Here is a 16,058-nt window from a genome sequence, read left to right as displayed (position 1 = left end):
ACTTTGGGAGGCCGAGAGGGGCGGATCACGAGGTCAGGAGATTGAGCCCATCCTGGCTAACACGGTGAAACCCCGTCTCTACTAAAAAAATACAAAAAAAAAAAAAAAAAAAAAAAACTAGCCGGGTGGGGTGGGGGGCGCCTGTAGTCCCAGCTACTCGGGAGGCTGAGGCAGGGGAATGGCGTAAACCCAGGAGGCGGAGCTTGCAGTGAACTGAGATCCGGCCACTGCACTCCAGCCTGGGCGACAGAGCGAGACTCCGTCTCAAAAAAAAAGAAGCAGTGCTTCCAAGACCATTTTTGTACACGTCCTGGTGCTTTTCTATGGCAGTGGTTCTCAAACTTTTTGGTCTCAGGACAGGTCTCAGATTATAGCACTGCACTCCAGCCTGGGTGACAGAGAGACTCTATCTTAGAAAATTGGAGGTGGAGTCTTGCTGCAAGCTGTCAAGCTCACAATGGCAGCTACAAGATACATAGTTTCTCTGAAATTGGAATTTTATTCTGCCTCCTGGGTTCAAGTGATTCTCCTGCCTCAGCATCCCAAAGTGCTGGGATTACAGGTGTGAGCCACCACACCTAGCCAAAGTTGTAATTTTCACTTGCTTTGTTTCTGATTCTAAGGGGAAAGCTTTCATTCTTTAACTTTTAAGTTTGATGTTAGCAGTGTTTTTCATAAATGCCCTTCTTCAGGTTGAGGAAGTTCTCTTCTATTCCTAGTTTTGTGAGTGTTTTTATTGTGAAAGAGTGTTACATTTTATCAAACGTTTTTTCTGCATCTATTAAGATGAGCATGTGTTTTTTTTTTCTTTTTTGTTCTGTTACTGTGGTGTATTACACTGATTTTCCTTAGGTTGAATTATCCTTGCATTCATGAGACGAATTCCTTTTAACGATGGTGTATATCCATTTTTTTAATATGTCGTTGGATTTGGTTCAAGACTTTTGCATCTGTGTATTTATAAGGGATATTGTTTTGTAATTTTCTTTTGATTTAAAAAAAATACTTAAAAAGTAGAGATGGGGTCTTCCTGTGTTGCCCAGGCTGGTTGCAAACTCCCGGGGCTCAAGGGATCCTCCCTGCCTCTGCCTCCCAAAGTGCTGGGATTACAGGCATGCGTCACCACGCCCAGCATGTAATGATTTGATGTCTTTTCTTGTGATTTTTAAATCTATGATATCAAGGTAAAGCTGGCTTCATAGAAGGAGTTAGGAAGTGTTCCTCACTCTTCTATTTTTTGGAAGAGTTTGAAAAGGATTGGCATAAATCTTCAAATGTTTGGTAGAATTCACCAGTGAAGGCATCCGGTCTTGGACTTTTTTTGGGAAGTTTTTGACTGCCGAGTCAAATTTTATAACTTCATTTTAGATACTTCTTGACTGCTGAGTCAAATTTTATAACTTCATTTTAGATAATCTAATTTGCTATTTTGTACTTGTTCATGGTATTGTCTTATAATCCTTTTTATTTCTGTAAGGTTGCTAGTAATGTCCTCCCTTTCATCTCTGATTTTAGATATTGGTGTGTGTGTGTGTGTGTGTGTGTGTGTGTGTGTGCGCGCGTGTGCGCGTGCATGATGCAGTCTCTCTCTGTCACCAGGCTGGAGTGCAGTGGCACAATCTCAGCTCCCCGCACCTCTGCCTGATTACAGGTGCGAGCCACGACACCCGGCCAGCCTCGTCTTTTTAAATTTACTGTTTTGTGATTTAACATATGATCTATCCTGAAGAATGTTCCATGGGTGCTTGAGAAGAATGTGTATTCTGCTGTTATGATGGAGTATTTTGTATGTGTCTTCTAGGTATAGTTGGTTAGTGTTGTTTTAAGTTTATTTCCTGAATAATATTCTGTGTAGATGTTCCATCTGCTGTTGTAAGTGGTATATGCTGAAGACTCCAACTATTGTAGAACTGTTTGCCCTGATGTATTTAAAATTTCTATTTTCATTTGGTTCCAGTTTTCAACTGTTTGCTGAAATCACCCATCTTTTAATTCTTGTGTACTTTCTCACTAGATCATTTAGATTTCTGTCATAGTTATTTTAATAATTGTTGTCTAATTATTCCAACATCTGGGTTATCTATGTGTCTGCTTCTATTCATTATTTCCTCTTGACCATGAGTTTTTTTTTTTGAGACGGAGTCTCTCTCTGTCGCCCAGGCTGGAGTGCAGTGGCGCGATCTCTGCTCACTGCAAGCTCCACCTCCAGGGTTCGAGCCATTCTCCTGCCTCAGCCTCCCGAGTAGCTGGGACTACAGGCGCCTGGCTAATTTTTTTGTATTTTTAGTAGAGATGGGGTTTCACCGTGTTAGCCAGGATGGTCTCGATCTCCTGACCTAGTGATCCGCCCACTTCAGCCTCCCAAAGTGCTGGAATTACAGGTGTGAGCCACCACGCCCGGCTTTTTGCTTTAACTCTGTCCCGTAATTTTTTTTATCATATGCCTGGATTTTTGTATAAAAGAACATTAGTGACTAAAATAATATATATGTCCAGGAAATGGCGTTTCTTTTGTTACACTAGGCCTCACTCTCTAGAGTGAGGACCGAGTCATTATGCTTTGTATTTGAAATGGGCTGAGTTGTGAATTTGGTTTGGTTCAGTTCACTTTGGGCTTCAAATGTTTTTTGAAGGATCAAGATTGTCCTTTCATCCAGGTTTAGGATTGAGAACTGGCAAGATTCCAGAAATCTGTTTCTCTTTCACACCCAAACTGCCAGTTCTCCAACCCTGGGTAAGCTCTCCCTGCCTTACAAACCACCAACCAGGTTTTTGGGTTGCTGGGGCATTCTCTATGCTTTTTGAGTCCGCTTCCTTTCCTCTGCACCTTGTTAGTCCTGCTTTTCCTCCCCTGACCTTTGGGGGGTCCCCACCTTACATTGTAAAAGTCTAGAATGCATCAGAGGGGTCCTCTTGGCTCTCTAGCTGATCCTGTAGCATCTGATAGCTGAAAGCCTAGTGGAAGAGGTTTCTCTCAGCACTTCTACCTCACCCTCAGCCTTCAAAAGATGAAATCCCAGAGGGCCACTTCTGGGTTTTTTAATTCTCTTCCCTACCACCTCCTTCTTAGGGTGGTTACTTTGCACTTTTGTTTGAGACGGAATTTTGCTCTTGTTGCCCAGGCTAGAGTGGAATGTCATGATCTCAGCTCACTGCAACCTCCACTTCCTGGGTTCAAGCAATTCTTCTGCCTCAGCCTCCCAAGCAGCTGGGATAACAGGCATGTGCCACTATGCCTGGCTTTTTTTTTTTTTTTTTTTTTACTAGAGATGGAGTTTCACCATGTTGGTCAGGCTGGTCTCGAACTCCTGATCTCAAGAGATCCACCTGCCTCAGCCTCCCAAAGTGCTGGGGTTAGAGGCGTGAGCCACCGTGCCTGGCCTACTCTGCACTTTCAAGAAACCTTACATACCTCAGAAAGATCTCAGCTCTCCTTCCCTGTTCCCAGGTTTCTACATACCGCTCCTTAGCTCTAGGTGAAGATCCATAGAAAAGAGTTGGAAGGTATAGAAAGACATACTTTGTGGCTGTGGTCCCTGGGATTCTCATCTGGCATGCTACCTCACACATAGTCATTAAAAGTCTCTTTAAAGTGGGGAGTTTCTCCTTGTCCCCATTTCTGATGTTCCTTTTTACTACTGCTGTTCTGCCAGAAGTGGGAGTAGCAGCTGGAGGTCTCTCCTTGACTATGAAGAACTCGTCATTTTCTGGAGTTTAGTTGGTACAGGTTTCTTTGAATCCCCACTTCTCTGATGTGTTTTTTAAAATGCGATTTTTAGTCTGGGCAACATAGGGAGACCCCCATCTCTACAAAAAAATAAAACTAACAAGGCGTGGTGTCAAGCACCTGTAGTCCCAGCTATTTGGGAGGCTGAGGAGGGAGGATTGCTTGGGCCTCAGGGTTTGAGGCTGCAGTAAGCCATAATCGTGCCGCTGCACTCCAGCCTGGGTGAAAGATAGAAATCCTGTATCCAAAAAATTATATATATATATATGTATGTGTGTGTGTGTATATATGTATGTGTATATATGTGTGTATACATAAGTGTGTGTGTATATATATGTATGTGTATATATACCCCCACGTGTGTGTGTGCATAATTTTATAATTTATTTAGATTATTTTTGTTGTTAGGGTGTAAGTCTTTTTGTTGTTGTCAAGACACAGTCTTGCTCTGTCGCCCAGGTTGGAGTGTGGTGGTGCAATCTTGGCTCACTGCAACCTCTGCCTCCCAGGTTCAAGTGATTCTCCTGCCTCAGTTTCATGAGTACCTGGGATTACAGTCATGTGCCACCACATCTGGCTAATTTTTGTATTTTTAGTAGTAATGGGGTTTCACCATATTGGTCAGGTTGGTCTCAAACTCCTGACCTCAGGTGATCCACCCGCCTCGGCCTCCCAAAGTACTTGGATTACAGATGTGAGCCACTGTGCCAGGCCAGGAGTGAGTGTTTCTACATCCAACTAATAGTGCACTGATTTTTTTTTTTTTTTTTTTTGAGATGGAGTCTCACTGTGTCGCCCAGGCTGAAGTGCAGTGGTGCAATCTCGGCTCACTGCAACCTCTGCCTCCTGGGTTCAAGAGATTCTCCTGCCTCAGCTTCCCGAGTAGCTGGGATTACAGGTGCCTGCCGCCATGCCCAGCTAATTTTAGTATTTTAGTAGAGACGGGGTTTCACTGTGTTGGCCAGGCTTGTCTCAAACTCCTGACCTTGTGATCCACCTGCCTCGGCCTCCCAAAGTGCTGGGATTATAAGCGAGAGCCACCACGCCCGGCTCTCTACTGATTAAAAAAAAAAAATTACAGTGTTTTCCTCTGATGTACAATTTACATACAATGAAGTGTACAAATACATATATATTTTTAAGACAGAGTCTCACTCTGTCACTTAGGCTAGAGTGCGGTGGCAAGACCTTAGCTCACTGCAACTTCTGCCCCCAAGCTCAAGTAATTCTTCTGCCTCAGCCTCCTGAGTAGCTGGGAGTACAGGCATGGGCCACCATGCCTGCTAATTTTTGTATTTTTAGTAGAGATGTATTTTGCCATGTTGGCCTGGCTGGTCTTGAACTCTTAGACTCACACGATCTGGCCACCTCGGCCTCCCAAAGTGCTGGGATTACAGGCATGAGTCACCATGTCTGACCAAGTGTACAAATCTTAGCTACATATTTGCTGAATTTTGGCAAATATATGTATCTGTGTAACCCAAATCCCTATCAAGATCTAGAATACTACTTTCAGATCCAGGATGGTCTGGATCTCCTGACCTCGTGATCCGCCCATCTCGGCCTCCATAAGTGCTGGGATTACAGGCTTGAGCCACCGCGCCCGGCCAAGATACTTTCTTTAATATAATATATTGGCCAGCACAGTGGCTCACGCCTATAATCCCAGCACTTTGGAAAGCCGAGGTGGGTGGAATCACCTGAGGTCAGGAGTTCGAGATCAGGCTGGCCAGCATGGTGAAACCCCATCTCTACTAAAATATAAAAAAATAGCCAGGTGTGGTGGCCAGCACCTGCAGTTCCAGCTACTCTGGAAGCTAAGGCAGGAGAATCGCTTGAACCCGGAAGGTGGAGGTTGCAGTGAGCCTGAGATCGCGCCACTGCACTTCAGCCTGGGTGACAGAAGGAGATTCTGTCTCAAAAACAAAAGCAAAAACAAAGAAACAAAAAAAGCAAAACAGAAAAACGATGCTTACGGTGTCAGAGCTCACAAAGGCAGAGTATTGCTTTATTCCAACTCAGGGCCCTTCAGACTTCAAAAAAATGTCTTAGTGCGGTGGCTCACACCTGTAATCCCAGCACTTTGGGAGGCCAAGGCAGGCAAGTCACTTGAGGTCAGGAATTGAAGACCAGCCTGGCCAACGAGGTGAAACCCCCAGTCTATTAAAAACACAAAAAGCTGGGTGTGGTGGTATATGTCTGTAATCCCAGCTATTCAGGAAGCCCAGGCCAGAGAATCGCTTGAACATGGGAAGTAGAGGTTTCAGTGAGCTGAGATTGTGCAACTGCATTCCTCCAGCCTGGGTGACAGTAAGATTCCATCTAAAAAAAAAAAAAAAGAAACCCATTTCCCGTTTAGAGAAAAAAATGCAGCTCACTGCCAGCACTTATTTAATTTTACATAAACTTGCTCTTTGAGGCAGAAGCAAATATGACTGATTTTCAATATGAAAATAAAATATAAAAACCTTACTTGGAGTTATTTCTAAACAGAGCTTGTCTCTAATCCTAATGTAGCAGAAGTATATATGATGTTACATTAGGATTGCAGACAAGAGTATTCTCAAGGCCAACAGGAAATGGGTTTAAAATTTTCTTTTTGTATTTTTAATAAACCAGAACATTTTTTGCATGACTCATTGTTGAAATTCTTTTTTTTTTTTTCTGACAGAGTCTTGCTCTTTTGCCCAGGCTGGAGTGTAGTGGTGCGATCTCGGCTCACTCGAACGTCCGCTTCCCAGGTTCGAGTGATTCTCCTGCCTCAGCCTCCTGAGTAGCTGGGATTTATAGGCACGTACCACCATGCCCAGCTAATTTTTGTATTTTTAGTAGAGACAGGGTTTCACCATGCTGGCCAGGCTGTTCTTGAACTCCTGACCTCAGGTGATCCGCCTGCCTCAGCCTCCCAAAGTGCTGGGATTACAGGCGTGAGCCACCGCACCCAGCCAATTGTTGAAAATCTTAAGATGAACTGGATGCTGCGATGGGCACCCTCTTGGGTGTTGTCCCAAGAGGACAACCCTCTCGGTGTTGTTCCTTTATGGAAACCATGCCTGAATCTGCAGTATACAAATTTTAGGTGCCTCATTTGATCAGTCCCAGTGGTTTTTTTTTTTTTTTTTTTTTTTTTGAGCCGGAGTCTCGCTCTGTTGCCCAGGCTGGAGTGCAGTGACATGATCCGCCACCATGCCCAGCTAATCTTTTGTATTTTTAGTAGAGACAGGGTTTCACCATGTTAGCCAGGATGGTCTCGGTCTCCTGACCTCGTGATCTGCCTGCCGCAGCCTCCCAAAGTGCTAAAACTACAGGCATGAGCCACTATGCCTGTCCTCAGCCACCACGCCTGGCCTCTCAATTATATCTCAAGTCCTCCTGTGTGCCAGGCTTTGTATTAGGCCCTGGGGGTCAGCCCCTGCTATATTCCTTGCCCTTTTGAGTCTTATGTTCTAGGGAGACAGACTATACATCTGTAAATGAATATGAAAAATAATTATGATCTACAGGAATTGGTAAGAAAGAGGTTACAGAGGCTGACGGGGTGGAGGAGAACCTGCTTGGGTAAGGTGGTCAGGCAAGTCTTCTCTGCAAAGACAACATTGCAGCTGATACCCAGAGGATGGTGAGCAGTCAGTCAGCCAGCCATGGCAGAGTGGGTAGGAAGGGAGGACTCAAGGCAGGAAGACTGCTTAGGAGCCTGTCACAATTGTCTAGCCAATAGTGGATGGTCTCTCAGGTGGGCTTGGTGGCTCGCACCTATAATCTCACCACTTTGGGAGGCTGAGGCGGGAGGATTGCTTAAGTCCAGGAGTTTGAGACCAGCCTGGACAACATAGTGTGACCCTATCTCTACAAAAAATTTAAAAATGAAAACATCTCCAGGCATGGTGATGTGTGCCTGTAGTGCCAGCGATTTGGGAGGCTGAGGTGGGAGGATCACTTGGGCCCAGGATGTTGAGCCTGCAGTAAGCCATGACTGCCACTGCACTCTAGCCTGGGCTACAGAAAAAAAAAAAAAAAAAAGCAGATGGTCTTGAAGTAGGGCAGGGAGGAAGGGAGAGAAGAGGGAAACTGCCAGGACTGGGTGATTGGATGTTGGAGGAGAAGAGTGTCACCAGCCCAGGTATTTGGCTGATGTGATGGGCACCACATGTGCACACTTGCACATCGGGGAAGATTAGACTGGGGAGGAGGGAAAGGTGAAGAGACAAGGTTGGCACCAGCTACCATGTGCACGAGCCTTGAGGACATTATGCCTAGTGAACTGGGCCAGGCACAGGGGCACGCACTGTATGATTCCACTCATGTGAGGACTTGTTATAGTCAAATCCAAACACAGAAAGAAGAATGGCAGCTGCCAGGGGCTGGGATGGAGAGTGGGGAACGGAGAAGTATGATTTAATGGGCAGAGTTTCTGTTCTGCAACATGAAAAACGTTGTGGGGATGAATGATGGGGATGGTTCCATAATAATGTGAATATATTTCATGCCCCTGAATGGTACATTTAAAAATGCTTAGGATGATGGTCAATTTTATAAGTAGTTTTCCACAATTAAAAAAAAAAAAAGCTAAGTGTGGTAGCTCACGCCTGTAATCTCAGCACTTCGGGAGGCCAAGGCAGGAGGATCTCTTAAGCCCAGGAGTTTGAGACGAGCCTGGGCAACATGGCCAAACCCCATCTCTACAAAAAATAAAAAAAATAGCCAGGGATGGTGGCATGTGCCTGTAGTCCCAGCTGCTTGAGAGGCTGAGGTGGGAGGGATGCTTGAGGCTGGGTGGTCAAGCTGCCGTGAGCCGTGATCGTGTCACTGCACTCATGCCTGGGCGACAGAGTGAGACCCTGTCTTGGGGAGATCAGAGCTGGAGTGGCCATTTGGTCCATTCAGTTCAAGCTGTGAGAGCAGGAGGGGTCGGCTCCTGATCCACCTCCGTGACCAGTTCTCCACCCACAGCCCCAGCCACCCCTCCCCGATGTGCTGGTCTGGATGTTCAGCGGGCGGCGCCGCGTGGCCTGGGCCCGAATCCCTGCCCAGGATGTGCTGTTCTCTGTGGTCGAGGAGGAACGGGGTCGGGACTGTGGGAAGATCCAGAGTCTAATGCTCACGGTGAGGGGGCTTGCGGGTGAGGGGCCAGGAGAAGTGGAGTGGAGCTTACAGGGCAGGGGTAGGATAGGCCTTGGGTAGAGGCCTGTGCTTCCCAACTAGGGGCCCCTGAACGCTTTCCAATTGTCCAAAACACCAGAAAGAGATTGTGCCTTTTCCTGGGGCAGCTTTGAAATCAGATAAACCCCAAATCTTCCCAACTCTGGGACTGCACAGGCCATTTTGCTGACTAGGCCCTGAGAGATAGGCAGCATACTAAAAACCGGAGAGTGTGTCTCACCCCTTACAAATGTGGCTGGTCTGGCCGGGGGTAGTGGCTCATGCCTGTAGTCCCAGCACTTTGGGAGGCTGAGGCAGGCGGATCACCTGAGGTCAGGAGTTGGAGACCAGCCCGGCCAACATGGTGAAACTCCATCTCTAGTAAAAATACAAAAATTAGGTGGGCGTGGTGGTGTATACCTGTCATTCCAGCTACTAGGGAGGCTGAGGCAGGAGAATCGCTTGAACACAGGAGGTAGAGGTTGCAGTGAGCAGAGATCATGCCATTGCACTCCAGCCTGACAACAGAGTGAGACTCCATCTTAAAAAAAAAAAAAAAAAAAAAAAGTATAGCTGGTTTGCGGGCCAAAGATTTCTAAATGAGGTGTCCCTGGAAAAGATACCGAAAAGGGTCCCTAGCAGGGAGAAGCTGTGACCTTTGGGGTTGGGGATGGGGAATGTAAATGTGTGGAAGGTAGAGGGGACAAAGGTGGGAGAGCAGAGCTCAGAGTGTAGTTAGGGGGTGTGGGGTGTGGGGTACAGGAAGTGGCAGTGTTAGGGCAAGACGTGTAGGGAGTAAGAGCGCGAGGGTCATGGCGTAGGGTGGAGGGCAGAAAGAGGGCAAGGCTGGGCAGGTAGGGAGTGGACTGGGAGTTTGGCATGGTGTAGTGATGTGCAGTGGAGGTGTGCCCTGGGGAAGCAGGATTGCTAGGTCTAGCTGGGGTCATGAGAGGAGGCACTGGGGCCCTGACATGCCTTCTTCACGTGCAGGCACCCAGGGCAGCCCCTGGTGACGTCTGTGCCAAGCTGGAGCTCTTCCTGTGGCTCGGCCTGGGCAAGCAAGCCAAGGCCTGCACCTCTGAGTTGCCCCCGGATTTGCTGCCTGAGCCCTTGGTCGGGCTGCCCTCCAGCCTACACCGGGACGGTGAGTGCAGAGGGTGGGCAGGGCAGGTATAAGGCCCACCTCGATCTCTGCCCAAGGTGTGGGGCTCAGTCAGGGGACTTCAGTGGTTCCCCTGAGCAAACATGACACCTTCCTTGCCCCTCACCCCAGACTTTAGCTACTTTCAACTCCGGGCTCACTTGTACCAGGCCCGAGGTGTGCTGGCAGCAGACGACAGTGGCCTCTCGGACCCCTTTGCTCGAGTCCTCATCTCTACCCAGTGCCAGACCACACGGGTGAGGGCTGGGATGACATGTGGGTGGAAGGGACCCAGGAGACAAGTTAGGGTGGGTCTGAGCTTTCCCCCAAGGCCCCTCTGTTCCCACCCTGGGTTTGCAGAGCAGGGTATCAGGATGGGGTACTAGATGGCCCTAACTTAGCAGGTGATGTAGAACTGGAGGTCTCAGCAGTGAGGAGTCGTTTTCTGGGGTTGACTTTAGGCCTGGACTCTGAGGGCAGCCAATTGCAATGGGTAGGCAGGGCTAGGAGGGGCTGGCTGCAACACCATCTGAAGATGCTTTCATCTTCTCACATCTCACTCTTCTTGTGACTAGCATTTACTTGAAGTATTCCTTCAGAGCAGAGGTGCTCACATGGCATGTGTGTTGGGAGCCTTCTCCTGATATCTGCTGCTACCCGCTTCTCTGTATGGCCCCCAAGGTCCTGGAGCAGACGCTGAGCCCTCTGTGGGATGAACTCCTGGTATTTGAGCAGTTGATCGTGGACGGGAGGAGGGAGCACCTGCAGAAGGAGCCTCCGTTAGTGATCATCAATGTCTTTGACCACAATAAGTTTGTGAGTGTGGCCTGGGCCCTCCCTGGGTTCCCGGCCAGGAGTTTCCCCCTTGATGCCTACCTTCCCTGGCTCCTGAGCCTCTTCCCCTTTGTCTTCACTGCCCTGATCCCCCTAGGGCCCCCCTGTATTCCTGGGCAGGGCACTGGCTGCCCCGAGGGTAAAGCTGATGGAGGACCCATACCAACGCCCAGAGCTTCAGTTCTTCCCCCTGAGGAAGGGACCCCGGGCAGCCGGAGAGCTCATTGCTGTCTTTGAACTCATTGAACTGGACTACAGTGGCCGACTTGAGGTCAGTATGCCCTGGCATGGCTAGCACAGGCTGTCAGCCCAACTTGTTAGTCTATCAGGCCATCCAGCCCCAGCGAATATAAAACATGAGTGTATCCCAGGACCAGCCTCCAGGTCTCTTATCCCCAGAGAACACGGACTGTAGGTTTGTCCCGAGGTCACCTCATTGGACCGCTTGACCCCAAGGAACGTTGCAAGTATTCATGTGCTAGGTTCACCTTGTTGGGCCATCCTGCATGCCTCAGACACCCTGCTCCCTTCCTGCACGAAGCTGCTTCCCGAGACCCCCTCCCTTCCACCAATTCAACCTTGGTTGGTTCCCGAGCATTTATACTTCACCAGCACCTCTCCATATCCCCTCCCCACACCTAGGCTTTTCCTCCTTTGGCCTGATTCCTCTTTGCCGTCTGACTGTTTCTCTCCTACAGCCCTCAGTGCCCAGTGATGTGGAGCCCCAGGATCTGGCACCCCTGGTCGAGCCCCACTCTGGACGCCTGTCCCTTCCACCCAATGTGTGCCCAGTGCTCAGGGAGTTCCGTGTTGAGGTAGCACCAGGCACTCAAAGCCCCCTTGTTCCCCCACATCTGGGTTGCCGTTTGTCTGGTGCAGACCCCTGAATCTACCACATCCTGATCCCAGGTGCTGTTCTGGGGTCTTAGGGGCCTTGGTCGTGTGCATCTGTTTGAGGTGGAGCAGCCCCAGGTTGTACTGGAGGTGGCTGGGCAACGTGTGGAGTCTGAGGTCCTGGCCAGCTACCGTGAGAGCCCCAATTTCACTGAGCTTGTCAGGCATCTGACAGTGGTGAGGCCATGGGCTAGGGGACAAGGGGGCAGAATAATGAAAGAGGGCAGTGGATGGTGATTTTCTAGCTGGTTATCTTAGATGATCCAAGGGTCAGCCAACTCTCTATAATGGCCCAAATAGTAAATATTTTAGGCTTTGAGGGCCATCCAGTCTGCTGCAACTACTCAACTCTGCCATTGGAGCATGAAAACAGCCATAGATAATTGTAAATGAATATTTACAAAAACTGACAGCAGGCCAGACTCTGTCTATGGGCTGCAGTTTGCTGATTCCTGGATTAATTCATGGACTTGTGGTGTTCTCTAGGCGTTACTGTTATTCAGACCTCTTGAACAAGCCTCCTTGATTAGTTTCTGTCTATCCATTATTGAGAATAGGGTATTGAAATCTCCAACTATTACTAATGAATTGTGTATTTCTCTCTTCAATTCTATTACTTTTTTGTTTTTGTACTTTGAGGCTCTGTTGTTAGGTGCATATATGTTTATAACTGTTATATCTTCTAGATGAATCAACCTTTTTACCATTATAAAATATCTCTTTGTCTCTGGTAATATTTTTTGTACTAAAGTCTGTTTTCTCTGGTGGTAAACTACTCCAGCTCTCTGGTTACTATTTGCATGATACATTTTTTCCTATACTTCATCCTTTATGTGTCTTTGAATCTAAAAAGTATCTCTTAGACAGCTTGGAGTTGCATCTCTTTTTTTAATCCAATTGACAATCTCTGTCTTTTGATTGGTATTTAATATGATCACATTTGATGCTATGATTGATATTATTGGTTGAATTTACATCTGCCATTTTGCTCTTTGTTTTCTATGTCTTGTGTATTTATTGTTTCTCTTTTACTGCTTTCTTTTGTGTTAAATAGATGTTTGTTATATTTTGATATTAGTGTGCTATTTTAATTTGTTGATTTTTACTTAGTAGTTGCTCTAGGGATTACAATATGCATACTACTATTTCACAGTCTACTTCAGATTAATACTAATTTAATTCCAGTAAAATATACAAACTTTTCTGTGATATAGCTCTATTCTTCCTCTCTCTTTTGTGCTAAAATTGTCACATATATGTGTATATATGTATATATCTACAAATACATAAAATAAACCCATCAATACAGTAGTAAAATTGTTTCCCTTAGGATCCATTGATAGATACGGAATTCCATATATATGTGGCCTTTAACCATAAAATGGCCTTTAACCATAAAATAAAATAAACCATAATATATATTTTAAGACAGAGTCTCACTCTGCCGCCTAGGCTGGAGTGGTGCGATCTCAGCTCACTGCAACCTGTGCCTCCCAGGTTCAAGCTGCCTCAGCCTCCCAAGTAGCTGGGATTACAGGCACCCATTACCACACACAGCTAATTTTTTTTGTATTTTTAGTAGAGACAGGGTTTCATCATCTTGGCCAGGCTGGTCTCGAACCCCTGACCTCAAGTGATCTGCCTGCCTTGACCTCCCAAAGTGCTGGGATTACAGGTGTCAGCCACCATGCCCAGCCAAAAAATATATATGTGCGTGTGTGTGTGTGTGTATATATATATATATGGGTCTTTTGCTCTGTCACCAAGGCTGGAGTGCAGTGGCACAATCTTGGCTCACTGCAACCTCCGCCCCCTGGGCTCAAGTGATCCTCTCACCTCAACCTCCTGAGTATCTGGGACCACAGGTGTGCACCACCATGCCCCACTATATTTTTGTATTTTTGGTACAGATGGTGTCTTGCCATGTTGCCCAGACTGGTCTCGAACTCCTGAGCTCAAGCAGTCTGCCTTCCTTAGCCTCCCAAAGTGCTGGGGTTACAGGCGTGAGCCACCATGCCCAGCTTCTGACAGCACTTTGTAGGCTCGAAAATACTTACGTTTGTATTATGTCATTTGATAGTTACAATAGTCTTTTGCATCCAGTATTGTGTCCCTTTTTTTTTTTTTTTTTTGGCTCTTGTTGCCTAGACTGCAGTGCAGTGGTGTGATCTTGGCTCACTGCAACCTCCGCCTTCTGGTTTCAAACAATTCTCCTGCCTCAGTCTCCCAAGTAGCTGGGATTACAGGTGCCTGCCACCACGCCTGTCTAATTTTTGTATTTTTAGTAGAGACGGGGTTTCACCACATTGGCCAGGCTGGTCTCGAACTTCTGAACTTGTGATCCACCCTCCTTGGCCTCCCCAAGTGCTGGGATTATAGGCATGAGCCACTGCACCCAGCCTGTGTCCCTTTTTTAGCTGGGAAACAAGGTGAGAAGGCAGTGGTTTACCAGAGATTACATAGTGAGACTATGGCAGAGCTGGGCTTAGAATGCAGGTTTAGATGTATTTTTTCCCTACCTGTCTCTGTGGCTGCCTTTCCCTCTTCCCCAGGTCTTCAAAGACACAGTTCCTCTCTTCCACCCCCAGGACTTGCCGGAGCAGCCTTACCTGCAGCCCCCACTCAGCATCCTGGTGATTGAGCGCCGGGCCTTTGGCCGTACAGTCCTTGTGGGTTCCCACATTGTCCCCCACATGCTGCGATTTATATTTCGGGGTCATGAGGATCCTCCTGAGGAGGAAGGAGAGATGGAAGAGACAAGGGATATGATGCCCAAGGGACCTCAAGGTTAGGAACCTTCTCCTTCAGGACCACCAGACAAAAGCTCCTCTGATTCCTGGCGGACATGGCTCCAGAGGGCCCTCCAATGGGGTGTGGAATCTGACTTCTATTTACCCAGTCTCCTCATGCTGCCATTTTCCCCCTCCCAGGACAGAAGTCCCTGGATCCTTTCTTGGCTGAAGTGGGTATATCCAGACAGCTCCTGAAGGTGATGGGGTAGAGGAGATAGATGGGGAAGGGGATAGCAGTACTTAGGATGGTGCTGGGTTAGAGGGACAAAGTCTGTTCTTCCTCAGCCTCCTCTGAAGAAGCTCCCACTAGGAGGCCTCCTGAATCAAGGCCCTGGACTGGAGGAGGACATTCCAGATCCGGAAGAGCTGGACTGGTGGTCCAAGTACTACGCGTCGCTGCAGGAGCTCCAGGGGCAGGTAGGGGCAGAGAAGGGTCCCAGGGAGGGGCTGGGGTGTAAATGGTAAAAAGAATGATATCTTAGCTAGGCATGGCAGTGCGCACCTGTAGTTCCAGCTACTCAGGAGGCTGAGGCGGGAGAATCGCTTGAACCCGGAGGCAGAGGCTCCAGTGAGCTGAGATCATGCCACTGCACAACAGCCTGGGTGACAAGACTCCGTCTCAAAAAAACAAACAAAAAACAAGAATGATCTCATTGAAGGTGGAGCTCTACAGTTTTTCAGAGCTCTTCATTACAGTCCTCTTTTCTTCACAATTCGAGAAGCTGGGGATTATTAACTCCATTATCTAGAGCTGTGTTGTCCAACAGAGATAATACGAGCCACATACGTAATTTTAACTTCTGTAGTAGCCACATTAAAAAAAGTAAAAGAGGCCGGGCGCGGTGGCTCACGCCTGTAATCCCAGCACTTTGGAAGGCCGAGGCGGGTGGGTCATGAGATCAGGAGATTGAGACCATCCTGGCCAACATGGTAAAGCCCTGTCTCTACTAAAAATACAAAAAATATTAGCCGGGCGAGGTGGCGGGCGCCTGTAGTCCCAGCTACTCAGGAGGCTGAGGCAGGAGAATGGCGCGGACCCGGGAGGCGGAGCTTGCAGTGAGCTGAGATTGGGCCACCACACTCCAGCCTGGGCGACGGAGCGAGACTTAAACAAAAAAGTAAAAGGAAACAGGTGAAATTAATTTTAGTAATATATTCAAAATATTTCAAAGCTGGGCACTGTGGCTCACACCTGTAATCCCAGCACTCTGGGAGGCTGAGGCGGGCAGATCACTTGAGGTCAGGAGTTCGAGACCAGCCTGGCCAACATGGTGAAACCCCGTCTCTACTAAAAATACGAAAATTAGCCGGGCCTGGTGGTGTGCACCTGTAATCCCAGCTACTCTGGAAGCTGAGGCAGGAGAATCGCTTGAACCTGGGAGGTGGAGGTTACAGTGAGCCAAGATTGTGCTCCAGCCTGGGTGACAAAGACTCTGTCTCAAAGAAAAAAAAATCATTTCAACAAGTAATCATAAAATTTCTGAGATATTTTACATTCTTGTTTTTTGTACTAAGTATTTAAAATCCAGTG

The 16,058-nt window shown here is 47.6% G+C and overlaps 1 protein-coding gene across 3 annotated transcripts in view; it reads left to right on the top strand.

The window, feature by feature from the left end:
* The window catches only part of LOC108538483 (fer-1-like protein 4), a 45,340-nt gene that overhangs the window by 16,200 nt on the left and 13,082 nt on the right, over positions 1–16,058 (top strand). For 2 of the 3 annotated variants that reach the window (XM_017886586.1, XM_017886588.1), the window contains exons 22-31: positions 8,678–8,830; positions 9,857–10,010; positions 10,140–10,264; positions 10,689–10,823; positions 10,939–11,112; positions 11,540–11,656; positions 11,751–11,912; positions 14,324–14,522; positions 14,666–14,724; positions 14,813–14,944. In XM_017886586.1, coding sequence (XP_017742075.1) covers positions 8,678–8,830; positions 9,857–10,010; positions 10,140–10,264; positions 10,689–10,823; positions 10,939–11,112; positions 11,540–11,656; positions 11,751–11,912; positions 14,324–14,522; positions 14,666–14,724; positions 14,813–14,944 — 1,410 coding nt within the window. The remainder of the gene's footprint in view (positions 1–8,677; positions 8,831–9,856; positions 10,011–10,139; positions 10,265–10,688; positions 10,824–10,938; positions 11,113–11,539; positions 11,657–11,750; positions 11,913–14,323; positions 14,523–14,665; positions 14,725–14,812; positions 14,945–16,058) is intronic. The other variant, XM_017886587.1, reaches the window with a different exon arrangement.

This window comes from Rhinopithecus bieti, unplaced genomic scaffold (assembly GCF_001698545.2).
Source record: "Rhinopithecus bieti isolate Rb0 unplaced genomic scaffold, ASM169854v2 scaffold_15197, whole genome shotgun sequence".
Taxonomy (NCBI): Eukaryota; Metazoa; Chordata; class Mammalia; order Primates; family Cercopithecidae; genus Rhinopithecus; species Rhinopithecus bieti.
This window is presented reverse-complemented; position numbering and strand designations above follow the sequence as displayed.